Source organism: Salvia splendens, chromosome 22 (assembly GCF_004379255.2).
Source record: "Salvia splendens isolate huo1 chromosome 22, SspV2, whole genome shotgun sequence".
NCBI lineage: Eukaryota > Viridiplantae > Streptophyta > Magnoliopsida > Lamiales > Lamiaceae > Salvia > Salvia splendens.
The window spans coordinates 7,019,466-7,035,808 of NC_056053.1; the positions used below are offsets into that span (position 1 = coordinate 7,019,466).

At 37.8% G+C, this 16,343-nt stretch overlaps 1 protein-coding gene across 1 annotated transcript; it reads left to right on the top strand.

Annotated features, from left to right (window-relative positions):
- Positions 1–8,678, top strand: LOC121787053. The gene is made up of 2 exons (XM_042185662.1): positions 1–432; positions 8,484–8,678. Exons 1-2 carry the CDS (start codon positions 157–159, stop codon positions 8,613–8,615), a joined length of 408 nt encoding a protein of 135 aa, XP_042041596.1. The 5' UTR covers positions 1–156; the 3' UTR covers positions 8,616–8,678.
- The last annotated feature ends 7,665 nt before the right edge of the window (positions 8,679–16,343 follow it).

Here is a 16,343-nt window from a genome sequence, read left to right on the forward strand (position 1 = left end):
GGAACGACATAATCAAGTTTAACCAATACATCTCTCATATCAATAGCTTCTTCATCTCTCTCCATCTCCAACAAGAAATTTCGATTACGTTAAAAACTCCATTCATCATTAACTCTCGCTTAAAAATCTAATCTTGGAAAAAGGGCTTCAACGTATATGGGCGGCGAAGGAGAAGGGCCGCCGCCGCTGAACCAACCGAAAGACGACCACTGGGCTCACTTCGACAACTCCGTGAATGCAGTTTCTTTCGGCTTCATCGCCACCGCCATTCTCGTCTCCATGTTTCTTCTCATAGCCATTTTCGAGAAATTCCTCCGAACCACCTCGCCGGAGCTCTCGCCGTCGCGCCGCCGCCGCCGGAGCTCCGTTGTTGAAGCCCAGAATCATGTTGCTGCTTTCAAAGCTAAGCTCGGCTACTACCCATCTCACAAAGTGAGTTAACTATTAATTAATTTTTCCTTCAAATTATTTACATAGTACTTTTATTGCTTGCACAGTTAATTACTCCTTCCATCCATAGTTTAAAGAGTCTATTAGAAATGGTCCACTCATTCCTTAAAAGGCTTTATAAGGGGAGAGTTTTCCATACTTATATAGATGAGCTAGGATCATCACCAAGTCGATGTAAGACAAGATTTAAGAGTTTTAACACGCCCCCTCACGTGTGGGCCGAAATGACACACCGAACTTCCATCATGTGGGTAGGCAAGAGAAGAGATAAAATTCATCATCAACTTGGGCCCGCTCTGATACCATATTAGAAATGAGCCACTCACCCCTTATAAGGCCTTTCAACGGGTGAGTGACCCATTTCTAATAGAGTGGCCCATTTCTAATAGAGTCATTTTGACTCGCACGAGTTTAAAGAAATTATTTGATTTTGTAAAGAAAAGTAAAAGAAGAAGTTAATGAAATGTGGGACCAATTTTTCATACTCTCTCTGTCTCAATGATGACCCTTTCATTGGGCGGCACGAGCATTTATGCAACTTTATTTTGCATGTTAAGCGAAGAAATAAAATAAGAGAGATGGAATATAATAGAGATAAAAAAATTTCCATTTGTAGTAATGAATCACCATGGTTAGGATAAATAAAAAATGAAAGTAGATCATCTTCAGAGGGACGGAGGGAGCATTAGTTTTGTAATGAATTGTGAGTGTAAAAAGTTTGTGAAATGTGGATCACAATATTAAAAGTGGAAAAAAGTAAATACTCCATCCGTCCTAACTTAAGAGTCCTAATTAGTTAGGGCATGAGTTTTAAGAAATGTAAGAAAAGTGAGTTGAATAAGTTAGTGAAATATGAGTCTCACTTATATATATTACTTTTAATAAAATGTGAGTGGAATAAGTTGATGGAATGTGGGGTTTACTTACCATTTATGGTAAAAGTGAAATATGACTCTTAAGTTGGGACGGACGGAAATGACAAAATAGAACTCTTAAGTTGGGACGGAGGGGGTAGTTCTTTAATTCGGGAACAACCCAAAATAACAAAATAATTTTTTAAATGGTGAACCGATGGGGATACTATTAAATAAAGTATTTAGGAACTTTTATTCTTTTAACTATAAACAACTTTAATGTTGTTGTTGAGAATTCATCTTAATCTGAACCTATAAATATCCCCAATCTTACTAAGAAGCTACACGAGTACCAACATTGTTGAAAGATTAAATCCTGCAGCATAAAGATGGGGCATATGCAGACAAGTAATTAAACAATGGAACTTTGTGTTTTAATTGTTGTTTTTCATGTCATAAAGCTCACATTTTCTTAGAATCAAAATTAATTTCATGTGCTTGACCATGTGATTCTAGTACAATGAGGAGTCCTCTTTGAATATGTTAGCTTATAAAATGGCCCCATCTGCAAGTTTGGTGGTTTATTGGTCCCTACCGCTTTTATAGTTCTTGAACGGGGATAAGCCTCGCGTTGTCGTATGTGACCTCTCTATTCTATTCCTCGATCACGTACTCATGATCGCCCCTTCCTTGTTCCGGGGACAGGCTACCATGGCTTTAAATTCAATTGTTTCTTTCTATGGAGACTTTGTTTAATCTTATTTGGACTTTGTTTGTAATTGGAGAATGATACAGACACTGAGACAGTCTTAGTTGTATGTGGTTGCTAATTGCTGGTTGTTGAGATTAGGATAACACTTTGCTTTTGTTTATGTTGTTGGCTTATCCTAAAATATCAAGGGCATCAGCAGTGGGGCGCCCTAAGGTGCGCCCTATGGTGCGCCACGTCATCAGTTTTATCCTCCTACCTCCCCACCTGCAGTGGGGCGCCCTAAGAGGCGCCCTATGGCGCGCCACATCATCATTTTTTTAATATTTACAAATTTCATACGAATTTAAAAAAACTAATAAATTAAAATACGAATTTCAAAAACTTCATTTCATTTAATAAAAATTAATACATTACAATGCGAATTAAAAAAACGCAAACTCAGCGACGGCGGTTACGAGCCCACACTTCTTCAATCATGTAGCTCATGAGCTGAACATGATCCTGTTGGTTGCGCATTGAGGCCTGTCTAGATAGAACATCATTGAAGCCTAACGGTAACCCTCTATCGGGTGTCTCGGTCGACGTGCCGGACGAGCTAGATGCACGGTCATCTTCATTCCAGTCGGTGATGCTTCCGCCTTCATTCTCGACTATCATGTTGTGCATGATTATGCACGCATATATGACATCGGCGATGACTTCCTTGTACCAGGAACGAGCCGGCCCTTTCACAATTGCCCACCGTGATTGGAGCACACCAGAAATGAGATTTAAATAGAAAATAAAAAACGCGTGCCATCGTCCGCGACCATCATCCGCGTAGCCCACAGTGGGGCGGACAATGGCGCGGCCGATGGCCTATCGTCCGCGGCCATCGTCCACGTAGGCCGCAATGGGGCAGACGATGGCGCGGACGATGGACATCGTCCGCGCTATACTCCGCGCCCTTAGTATAGGGCGCGACGATCGTCCGCGGCCTATGTCACGCACCCGCAATGGGGCGGACGATGGCGGGCGCGGACGATGCGCGCCATCGGGCGTGCCATCGTCCGCCCCATTGCGAATGGCCTTATAGTTGTCTTAGTATTATAGAACATCTTGGACTAATTGATTCTTCAATTTGTTGTGATTTTCTTCCTCACACATCATTTTGTACTTGTAATCTTGTTGTTAGGAATAAAGGTTGAATAATGATGCATGAATGCATGGCTGCGGCGGTTATTTCAGTAAGTTTGGTTAATGACCGTTGCTAAAGAGCTCAAGGCGTCAAGATTCAAGGTATGGAATCAGTTAGCTTGGGCAAGCAGTTGTGATGAACTCTATGAAGTATAAAGGAATCAGTTTCTCTCAAGGTGAATAATTCATTCATTCAACTACAACACTCATTTTGGAAGTCGAGTTTCTTCTTTGTAATCTGATAGTGATCAAGCGATTCTTGTGAGTAGGTCGTGTTGTATCTCAGTTCTGGGATTATGATAGAGTGTGAGTGTTGTATAATCCTTCATAAATAAACTCTATTCATTCCCCCCCGTGGACGTTGGCTTGCAAAGGCCGAACCACGTAATTCCCTTGTTCTTCTTTGCTTTCGTTTACATTCCAATTGCTCGTGTCATTCACATCGAGATCTTTGTTGAAGTGTCTCGGTTGGAAGTTGGAATTCGGATTATAGATTCACAAATTGGCGCCGTCTGTGGGAACGGGCAATCGGCGAAGAAGGAAAGCTTGGGAGGTTTTCTTGGGAAGATCACCGAATCTTGATAGCTGATTTGGGCTGCTGCGCATCTGATATTCAACAGAATGTCTACAGCCAAGTTTGATCTTGAGAAGTTCACGGGAACTAATGATTTTGGGCTATGGAGGCTCAAAATGAAAGTTGTGCTCATGCAGCAGGGTTTATGGGAGATATTGAAGAAGGAGACGATCACTGAGGTAGAAAAGGTTGATCCCAAATTTCAAGAACAGCAAGATAAGGCTTATTCAACCTTGATCTTGAGCCTAAACGATCGAGTGTTGAGAGAAATCTCAAGGGAAGAAACTGCATCTGGTGTTTGGAAGAAACTGGAGTCATTGTATATGATGAAATCCCTCTCCAACAGACTTCTCTTGAAGCAGCGGCTATTTACTTTCAAATTCACTGAGTCAAGAACCATCAGTGAGCAACTCGAGGAACTTGCTATGTATGTGGATGACTTGGAGAACATCGATGAGAATATCAAAGATGAGGACAAAGCACTCATGCTCCTCAACTCCCTGCCTAAAAGCTTCGAGCAATTTAAGGATGCTATCCTTCTTGGAAGAGAGTCCAAGGTGACATATGAGGAGGTGCACTCTGCCTTGAAAATGAAGGAATTTCAGAAGGTTTCATCAAGGCCCAATGATCCGGCATCAGAGGGTCTGAATATCAAGGAAGACTTCAAGAAATCTGGCAAGAAGAAGTTTGTGAAGAAGAACAAACCTTGGAAACAGAAGCCTATGGAGGAAAAGGAGACAAGGTCTTGCCATTACTGCAAAAAGCCAGGCCATATCAAGAAGAATTGTTTTGTCTTGCAGAGAAAACAACAAGGGCAACAAGCTGCACACAATACAACAGATATGGTAGAGGAAGTTCAAACCGCAGAAGCACTAAATATTGCAGATGAAGACATCAGAAACGTGTGGATCATGGATAGTGGGTGTAGCTTCCACATGAGTTCTCACATTGAGTGGTTTGAGGATCTGCAAGAATCTGAGGGAGTTGTGCTTCTAGGGAATGATCAGGAATGCAAGATAGCTGGTGTTGGAAGCATCAAACTGAGAATGGCAGATGGTTCGACAAGAATTCTATCAAAAGTAAGATTCATCCCACACATCAAGAGAAATTTGATATCTCTTGGAGTACTTGAGCAGAAGGGGTACTCGTTTGTATCCTCTGGTGGAGTAATGAAAGTCATCAAAGACTCAAAGGTTGCCATCACTGCTTTGAGGAAAAGAAATCTATACTATATGCAAGCTCAGGTGGTAAGTGGAGGTGCAAATGCAGTCACCAACACAGATCTTGATCTATGGCATCTTCGGCTTGGGCATGTCTCAGAGGCTGGTCTGAAAATTCTTGCAAAGAAGGGTGTAATAAGCACTGAAGTCTCTACTGGATTGAAGCATTGTGAGGAATGTGTTATGGGCAAGAGCAAGAAGCTGTCTTATGGTGTTGGGAAACACACATCAAAGCTGCCTCTGGATTACTCACATAGTGACATATGGGGTCCCTCCCCAGTTCCAACAATTGGAGGATGCAGGTATTTCTTGACCTTCATTGATGATTTTTCTAGAAAGATATGGATTTACTTCATGAAAGAAAAGTCAGAAACTTTTGATAAGTTCAGAGAGTGGTGCACTGAGGTAGAAGTGGAAAAGAAAACATCACTAAGATGCCTTAGGACAGATAATGGACTTGAGTTTCTATTGCATGAGTTTGATGATTTCTGTAAAATGAAGGGAGTTAAGAGGCATAGAACGGTGCCCAACAATCCTCAGCAAAATGGTGTGGCTGAGAGAGCTAACCGAACTATCCTAGAAAGAGTAAGATGCATGTTAGCAAGCTCTGGGATGCAGAAAAGGTTTTGGGGAGAGGCTACTGCAACTGCTGTAAATTTGCTCAATAAATGTCCATCTTCAGCCATCAACATGGACACTCCTGATTTTAGATGGTTTGGCTCTCATGGAGATTATGCAAGGCTAAAACCATTCGGGTGTAAACCCTACTCTCACATCAGGAGAAGCAAGCTTGAAGCTAGAGCAATAAAATGTGCTATGCTAGGCTATCAAAGGGGAGTGAAAGGATATAGGCTGTGGTCGATGGAGCCTGGGAATAACAGAGTTATAATCAGCAGAGATGTGACTTTTAGAGAAAGAGAGATGCCCTATATTGAGTTGAGTTCACAAAATGAGTCTGCTAAAGATAGCACATCAGTGGAGGTGGAGCTTCTTGATAAGAATGGATCAGATTCTGATGTAGAGTCTGATGGAAATGAAGAGTCTCAAATGGGACCAGATACTCAACCAAATCAACAAGGAGATGACCTCAGAAACTACCAACTTGCTAGAGACAGACAGAGAAGAGTAGTTGCTCCACCAGTCAGATACAGCAACTCCAGCTTGGTCTAATATGCTCTCTGTGTGGCTGAGGGAATTGATTGCTCAGAGCCACAAAATTACAAAGAGGCATTGAAGAGTAGTGAGAGAACTAAATGGGTGAAGGCAATGAAAGAAGGGATCGATTCACTCATTAAGAATAGCACATGGATTCTGGTTGAGAGAACTAAGCTCCAGAAATTGATTGGTTGCAAGTGGATTTTCAAGAGAAAGATTGAAGTTGCTCTTGGGAATAAAGTGAGGCATAAGGCTTGGCTTGTTGCTAAGGGATATACTCAGAAAGAGGGCATAGACTACAACGAAGTATTCTCCCCTGTGGTGAAGCACAGCTCCATTAGGATTTTGATGGCCATTGTATGTCAAAATGATTGGGAACTACAGCAAATGGATGTAAAAACGGCATTTCTTCATGGTGAGTTGGAGGAAAGTATTTACATGGAACAGCCAGAGGGTTTTATAGAGCCGAGAAATGAGAATAAAGTTTGTCTTTTGAAAAGGAGCCTCTACGGATTGAAGCAAAGCAGCCGGCAATGGAATAAGAAATTTGATGAGCACATGCTGCTTATTGGCTTCAGTAGATCAAATTATGACAGCTGCGTTTACATGAAGAAGAAGGATGGAAGAGCAGTAGCATATCTCCTTCTCTATGTGGATGACATGCTCATTGCATGTTCAGATATGCATGAGATTGACAATATAAAGTCAGACTTAAGCGCATGTTTTGAGATGAAGGATTTGGGCAATGCAAGTAGGATATTGGGAATGGATATCATCAGGGATAGGAGGAAGGGAACATTGTGGCTAACACAACAAGAGTATATCAATAAAGTCTTGAAGAAGTTCCAAATGGATGACTCAAGAACAGTCATGACTCCTCTTGGCCCACATTTCAAGCTAAGCTAGGAGCAGAAGCCTAAAACTGAAGAAGAGGTGAAAGAAATGAGTAACCTGCCTTTTGCCAACATAGTGGGGAGCGCGATGTACACTATGGTGTGCACAAGACCTGATATAGCTCATGCCATAAGCTGTGTGAGCAGATATATGGCAGATCCGGGTAAGATCCATTGGCAAGCTCTAAAGTGGATCTTGAGATATCTTAAAGGATCTGGGAGTGTTGGGATTTTATACAGGAAGAGGTATGACTTAACAAAGGATGCTGCTATGGGATTTTGTGACTCTGATTTCGCCACAAACTATGACAAAAGGAAGTCACAGACATGTTATGTATTCACCTTGTATGGCTCTGCAGTTTCATGGAAATCTGGATTGCAATCTGTGGTAGCTTTGTCAACAACGGAGGCTGAATATATTGCACTTGCGGAGGCAGTCAAGGAAAGCTTCTGGATGAAAGGAATCTTAAATGATTTTGGACTGCAGCAGAAAGCTATCAAGATACATTGTGATAGCAGCAGTGCAATTAGCTTTTCGAAGCATCAAGTGTTTCATGAACGGAGTAAACACATAGATGTGAGATTGCACTTTGTCAGAGATGAAGTGAGAAAAGGAGAGGTGAAGATTCAGAAGATAGGGACAGAGGATAACCCCGCGGACATGTTGACTAAGGTTCTGCCGGTGTCCAAATTTTCTCATTGCTTGGATTTGATGTCTGTGGTTCAGAGATAAATGGGATAGAGGATTGGTAATCATTGTTCAACCTAGGTGGAGATTTGTTAGGAATAAAGGTTGAATAATGATGCATGAATGCATGGCTGCGGCAGTTATTTCAGTAAGTTTGGTTATTGACCGTAGCTAAAGAGCTCAAGGCTTCAAGATTCAAGGTATGGAATCAGTTAGCTTGGGCAAGCAGTTGTGATGAGCTCTATGAAGTATAAAGGAGTCAGTTTCTCTCAAGCTGAATAATTCATTCATTCAACTACAACACTCATTTTGGAAGTCGAGTTTCTTCTTTGTAATCTGATTGTGATCAAGCGATTCTTGTAAGTAGGTCGTGTTGTATCTCAGTTCTGGGATTGTGATAGAGTGTGAGTGTTATATAATCCTTCATAAATAAACTCTATTCATTCCCTCCCGTGGACGTAGGCTTGCAAAGGCCGAACCACGTAATTCCCTTGTTCTTCTTTGCTTTCGTTTACATTCCAGTTGCTCGTGTCATTCACATCGAGATCTTTGTTGAAGTGTCTAGGTTGGAAGTTGGAATTCGGATCATAGATTCACACTTGTTATATATTTGCGTGTATTGATATAATTTCTTGGGAATTTCGAACTAAATGGCAATATTGATCATGTAAATGCATAGATAGTTTGAACCTTGAGGTCTATTTGATTGTGTTGGTGACAACCTTAATGTTTTAGTAAATGGTGTACAATTATTTCCTTAGGCCACGGAGGTTTCGGTGGTGATGCCGGGTGAGAAAGTGCCGACCTTCATCGCTCATCCAACTCCGGCTCCTTGCCCTCCGGAGCGTGGCCCGTGGCCTCTGCATAATCCCGATGTGCCCTTCCCGGATTAGGTAAAATGTCAAGACTTGTTGAGAGGCCTAATTTCTTTAATTTTTTTTTGCCTATGGTGTCACTGAGGGAAAGGACTTTTGTTTGTGTCTGTTTTTTTTAGATGTTTTTGCATGCATATGGTAAATAAATAGAAGCATTTAGAAATTAAAAGATGTAATATATGAACTTTTATGAACCATATTATTATTCGTCTTTGTAGATCATTTTTGGCACTTCTTTTCAACTGTTTTTCATGCCAAACAACTTACTTAGCAGTATAAGATACTTTTCTTTCGTTAGTCATATAAATGAATATTTGGAGTCGAACTTCATTCCTTTAGATCTATTTTCACTGTAAAAGTAGATGATGTTTGGTACTACCTCCGTCCCTGCCGTCTTAAAAATACATTCGTCCTTTAAAAATAAAAACTATTTTCATTTTGATTTCTCCCTTAAAAATAAAAATTTTCTAAATTTTCTATTTTAGGAAGTAGACCCCATAATTAATTAATACTACTAATTTCAATACTTTTTCTCTTCCTCTTTCTTATTTTATCTATTTTTTCTCGTCTCTCTTACTTTATTAGTTATGCATTAAAATCCATGTTGTTTCAAAAATTTCTTTTTTAAGGACGGAATTAGTATTTTGTTTTAAGAGGATCACATTTCATTAGCCGTGTTTAGATTTCAGTTCTGATATTTGCTAAAATTGAACCAAATTGAATTTATATTTTTGATGTGATGACCTGGTCTTCTGAAAGCTTTTATAATTATAGAAAAGGGATCACGATGTGGAGTGTGACGAACTTTTTGGATAAGCAAAATAGTTATAACAAAATAATACTACATCGGTTTCATGTTTTTTTCATTTTTTTTCGATTCGTTTCAAACTACTTAACTATTTCCATTTGAAATATGAATAAGAGTATTTAATGGAGTAGGTTATAGTCAATTAAGTGATCCAGTATTAAGTGATTTCTTATTAAACTTAAAATACTAATTTATTTACACTAAAAATCAATCTCAAATTTAATACCTAAAATGAAAAGTGCTAGTAACTTGGGACGAAAAGAGTAATTTCAACTAGGAACATATGATGTCCTGATAAATACGTTTGAAAGTTCAATATAATTTGATAATCAAGAAAAATAAATATCTAATCTATTAGTACAAACCAATAGTAGTCGTGCGGGTCTCAACCGATGTGATCCAGGAGAACTCTGTCAAGTCTTCAAGTACCATCAAGTTCATCGTCACTATAACCATTAAAAACAAAAAACTAATACTTTCTTGCACCCGTAAAATATTATTTCATATTACTATTTTGAGATGTCCATAGTTTAAAATTCTACTCCCTCCGTCCCTCAAGAATATACATTTATTTCCTTTTTAGTCCGTCCCACAAGAATATGCACTTTCTAATTTTGAAAAGTTTTTTCTCTCTAATGAGGTAGGACTCATTCTCCACTAACAATACTTTATTTACTTTTTCTTTATACCGCTCTCTTACTTCACCAATTTTACATTAAAACCCGTGTCAACCCCAAAGTGCATATTCTTTGGGGACGGAGGGAGTATTTGATTTTTTTTTTCATTTTAGGTAAGGGGCATCATTCACCTAATTCATTACACTCATATTGTATTATAAAACCAATATATAAAACTGGAGTCTCCTTTCTACTAACTTATTCCCAATTTTCTTTACAAAGTTAAGCAATTTTTTAAAATCGTGCCGAGTTAAAATGAGACTATGAATGACAGACATACAATTTTTTAAAATCGTACCGAGTCAAAATGAGACTATGAATGACAGACGTAAGAAGTATATGTAACCGAGACGCACATCTAATCCTTGAAAAACAAATAAAACAAAAAATATGTTATGATGAGATTCTCAAAAGACAAAACTCCACCATAGCGTTTTCTTAAACTAGTGTTAACACTCGCGCTATGCACGGGACAAACGATTTTCAAATAATGAAGAAAAATTATAAGATAAATAGATTAAAAAACAGGATAATAAGAATATAATGACGTTTATAATTAAGAATATGTGTTAATTATAATAAATATAAACAATAACAAAAAGAAAAATGCATTCCTCCCAACTCACTCTAAATCAAACATTTCATATTCGGTAAACGATACCTATGATCTAATCGGAGAAAAATAAAATAAATGAACTATATATTAAATGAGAAGAATAGCATTGCAACATTAATATATACTAATAGATAACCAAAAAAACAGTAAATTATAAGTTCATAAAATGGGAAATGTTAGGGCCGGCAAATCATGCGGATTGGGTCGTTATCGGGTCAACCTGATAATGACCCAACCCAATAAGGCCTAACCTGAACCCGACATGTTAAGGAAACTGTAAATCCGAACACGAACCCGACCTGCTACCTTCAAATCCGAACACGACCTGCACCCGACACGAACCCGTTATCGACACGATATAATATGGCTTGACACGACACGATAACAACCCGGACCTGATATTACACGATTAAAACCTAATATTACACGATTAAACCTTAATTTTTAACCTAATTTACACAATTAAAATTCGTTTTATACTATTTAAACCTAATTTATAAGAAATTAAAAAATTAAAGTAATATATATTTTTAAATAATAATAAAAATAATAATATTACTTCTTAATGGGTTACCCGTATCCGACCCGCATCCGACCCGAACCCAACCCGAAATTATCGGATTCTTAATGGGTCAACCCGATAAGGACACGGATCCAATAAGACTTGACCCCAACCCAATAATTTCGTGCGGATTCGTGTCAGATTATCATGGCGTGTCAAAAATTGTCAGCCCTGGGAAATGTGGGAAATGTGTGAGATCTGAGAGCAAAGTATCTGTATTAATACTGAATCAAATATATACATATAAAAACATGTTTCAAGTAACTATAAATAAATAAAAATACAAATGCTAATTAAAAAGATATTTTTTTAAAGTTTTAAAATGAAAAGAAAACAAAAAATATTTTTTAATAATGAATAGCTCATGTATAAAAAAAATAGTTCGTTAAAACAAAATAAAGAGTTCAAAAATTTGGAACACCAAAAAATTGTTTTCATAAATGAAAATATAATAAATAAAAGTAACAACAAACTAAATAGTACTTGTTCATAAGTTCTGAAAAACTGCTTTGTAAATGCCATTTACAGTGGAATCACCACTTATCTCATATTCATCTTTACAGACTAAAAACTTCAAACCTTCACGACCTGTGGCTCTATATACAACAACGTTGAGTTGTCCATGACAAAAGAGAGGTTTTCGAATCAGAGTTCGATATGCTATCAATTATAATTTTGAAGAATAACTCAGAGTTGTCCAAGTAAGATGGTTATATTTTGAATAATAACACTATCAATATAATTATGGGACGCTTAACGGATCCGCCAACATCAATTGCACAAAGAAAAGTTAAAATTAGAAGAGTCAAACTAAAATACTGATGCATCCAAGCCCCCTAGCTCAAGTGGTTGGGGAGGGTGGCAAGGATACCGCACCATCCAGGAGGTCTTGAGTTCGAATCCTGGATGGCGCAACTTGGGATTAATTTCCCCTGTGGGCATTTACAAGGCTGGTTGTCTTGGGGCTTGGCAAGCTGATGGGCCTGGAACCCGTCTCGGGTGGCGGCTGTTCACGGGGGTAGACCTGTCTCGGTGGCGCCGTCCTAGATGGCGGTTGTTCACGGGCGTAGACCCGCCGGAGGTGCCCGGCTGGTTGGCGGCCTGTCTACGAACCACAAGGGGCTGGTTGGTGGCCTGTCTACGAACCACTTGCTATCATATACTAAGTGTTATATACTATTTAAAGACACAGATGTTTTTTTTTGTTTGATTTTATTAAACTAGACTGAAAAATAAATAAACAAATAAAAAGAAAGCATATAAACAATAATACAAAGCAGGCATATGAATGTAGAATATTAGGATCCAAAACACAATCTACTTTCTTGAATTACGGTCTCTAGAGTTATTAAGTCGGTCACTTAACTGGATTAAACCCTCTCCCGAGGTGAGAAATCCGTAGATTAGGTGTTGAAATCAAAGTCCCCTTTAAATCTCTAACATCTAACTCCTAAAAGATCGTTAAGACCAATGACCTCACGTGAAACCTCAACTCTCCCAAGTTCTATTGAATTAAAGTGTGAATTATCCATTTTCCAAGTCAACTATTTCGTCTCCCGAGTACTCTAATCAACTCTAACATGTATTCAAGAGGTAGCTAATCAATTGAATATAGAAAGCGCAAGGATAAATCAAATAACTACAAGAGCTAACAAGGAAAATCAATCGAATATCTTCACCAAAAATTCCACAATTGATGTTTAACTCATAGACAACTAAAAACCACAAATAAAGTACGAGACATGAAAGAAATTGATAAAACCCAAGGTTGAATCTTCAGTCTTCTCTTGCTTGGATCTGCAGAACTCCGCTCCAATGGAAGATGGATGAATTTAAGGATAGAATATGGAATGGAAGAAGTGTAAAGAGGGAGAAGGATTGGAGGCTCTGAGATCAAGATTATGAATTAGGTTCAGAGGTATTTATAGGCTGGAAAAATGTTTATTTTTGATAAATTTCGTGCCCTACAAGAAATAGGAGAGATTTGGCTTCACAATATAATAATTTCTTTTCTTCCGTGAATTTCCGCATAAATTCCCGTCAGCTTTGACTGCACTGCGCAACGTTCGTAGAATTATCATAACTTTCTCCACAGAACTACGATTGAGACATGCAAGATATCCACGCGAAGCTCTTTCGAAGACGAAGAGAATTGCATGTAGTAAGCACTGACTGGACTTCATAATCGCTGGCAGAATGGGCTCGAACAGAGGCTGCTGCACTTTGGCCTTTTTTTCACCTTTTTCTATCTTTTTCTATCATTTATCAACATACACGTCAAAAATACCAAATGTATAACATATGCAATTTAAGAACATAATTTGCATGATTGACATTTAAAACAAGTCAAATCTAGTCCTTAAAAACATGCAAAATCTGTGTTTGTCAAATACATACAAAAAATATTAAAAAAATAATATTTTAAATTTTTTTAGACTTGGGAAGAAATTAAAAAATTTGCACAACTATTATATAAATGAGGAAATACATTAGAAAAGACTATCATTTATCATTTATAATTATAATGGCCAACGAAAATTTATAATAATAATGAGTTACGGAAAACTGAACATATAGCCCAAATATTTAAAAGATAAATGAAACAGTCCAATTAAATTATTAAGAAAAGCCCACAAAGAAAAGAAAAAAAAAGAAGTTCAATAATTTAAATTCTCTGAAATGACCTAATTAAAGTAGCCTACTAAGATTTGAAAAGCTCCAAATACCACAACATTTGAGGCCCAAGAAAAGTCCAAAACAAAACAATGCACAAACCGATTTTATTTTAAAACTGAATCACCTAACATTAGACTAATTACAATTAATCAGCATAATTAATAAACATTATAATAACCTCATATAATTAATCAGCATAAACCAAATATTTCAGTCTCTATTTCCCATTTCATCTGCCGCCTCAGCTGAAAGAACTCTAGCGTGAATCGGGCCGCCTCAACCATCTCCCGCTGCCAAAAAGTCGCCGTCGACGGCAACTATGACTCCGCTGCACCACAAATCAGCGAAGACTTCATCTACTCATCGGTCCCTTTTATTCCATGTCAAATTCGTGGCTATTCAAACACCGCAACATCAATGAAAACCTAAATCGCTATCCATCTCGCCGCAACAACGACAAACACGGAGAAAATGAAGTAGTCGACGAAGTATTAATTGTCAATGCAATCCAAATCGGGTGTGACTTCACCTATTTCACGAAATCAGTACAGAACCACTGACCCAGAGACGAAACCTGAGATCCCTCTCCATCTCACCGCCTCCACCGACGAAAATGGAGAAAAAGCCACCATCTACGACGGAGGAAATTATCTCCATCACCAAAGAAAAGGTAAAAGTTGTTACCTAAACCCTAAATTTATTTTCCACATTGCATGTTTAAATCTTCAACTAATTGGATTCTAATTAATTTTACAAAGGAACATATCTTAAAAAATTGGGGACGGAATAAGTGTTTGCCTAATATATTTGGGACAGTTACTTTCATTTGCCATTATACTTTGCTAAACTGCTTCAAAGTCTTGGCATTAATTGTGAAAGCTTCCAAATTCGTAGTAACCCAATCCAGGAAGGTAATAAACTCTCCTATATTAGCATGTTCATAAGCTTATTACGTTTTACAGTTTAAAGAAATGTCACTCTAAGGCAGATAATCATATTGCATATAACGATTTAAAAGGCAATATTTGTCAAAAATTGTTGAACTCAATTCTCTGCAAAAAAAAATGCATACATACATGGAGTATTTTAGAAAGATGAACTAACAAAATAAGTCTGGGTGGTGGCAGGAAAAAAAATCGAAGAAGCATTCTAAAGTAAAGAACTTGTACTCCACAAATGAAGCTGGATAATACAGCTAAATTAAAAAACTCTTAACATGTAAAGCATACTCAGTGAGATATATACCTCATTTGCATCAACAATATCAACAATTGTCCTTCCTAATAGCTGAAAAGCCTCTCAAGTCTTGATATTTCCTCAAAAGCATATACAGTATTTAAATGCTAAGTTTATGAATGTCGTTTCAATTTTTTTGTAGGTAATCATCGTAATGGATTTAAAGTAAAAGTGAAAGAAAGAGGAGAAAGAATGCATAGAGATTGAAAAATCAGGTCAGTGAATAATTAAATTATGAAAAATAAATTCATATAGAATAGAGATGCCGGAAATACAGTCACTAACAATTTTTTAGATTATTCACGTGTCGTTGAACACTTAATCCAAACATTCAAAATCTTATCGACTAGCTAGCTATTAACTAGCATAGATGAATGAAATACTAAAATCAAAGAGGATCATGCAAGAGCACATACTACAAATCAACAAGAATTTATTGTGAATAGACCAACAAGCTGGAAAAATAACTTTAGACCACCACATATCCCTAAATCGCTTAAAGGACTAAAAAGGTGAAAAGCATGCATGGTAACCACTAAAAACAAGGAATGTGAGCGCCATGGATGAACATAAAAAAAAAAGATAATTAAACCCATAATACTAAAAAATGGAACACCCTTTAACAGATCTACTCAAACTAACCAACTAGCATGGAGAATGGAACAAGAATGAACTCTAACATCCATTTAACGTGAAATAACTCTAGATCTAACGATTCAAACAACAAACAATTACGAAAAGCATCTAACAAAACGACATATCTTGAAACAAACATAAACTTCCCACCAAATAGCAACAAAATAACGGAAATTCAAAGCACCAGAAACATCTAACACTTACACTACTTGGGAAATGCAAATAACCATACGAAACTGAAACTGAAACTGAAACTGAAAGATTGTATCTTTGCTCCTAAGAGTAGTGGAACATGCTAACAAAGATGGAACACTGATGGTGAACCGGCAATGGAAAGAACTCTCCCTCAGAGCTAGGAGGCAGAGAGCATTTTGAGAGTGAAATGAGAACCAAGAGTGTTGACCGTGTATCTTCAATGTTGATTCCCCTTTTATAGGACGGCTCTAAGAAGAAGAGGCCCAAATTCATCCCGACGGAAAAGGTGCAATTCCCAATCAAGATTCTATCCTTTATTATCGAGCTGAAAATACTGCAT

Excerpts from the sequence above, each read along its gene's own strand:
- LOC121787053 (XM_042185662.1), top strand. The coding sequence starts at position 157 with ATGGGCGGCGAAGGAGAAGGGCCGCCGCCGCTGAACCAACCGAAAGAC. Across the intron at positions 433-8,483 it reads GCTACTACCCATCTCACAAA|GCCACGGAGGTTTCGGTGGT; the intron begins GTGAGTTAACTA and ends TTATTTCCTTAG.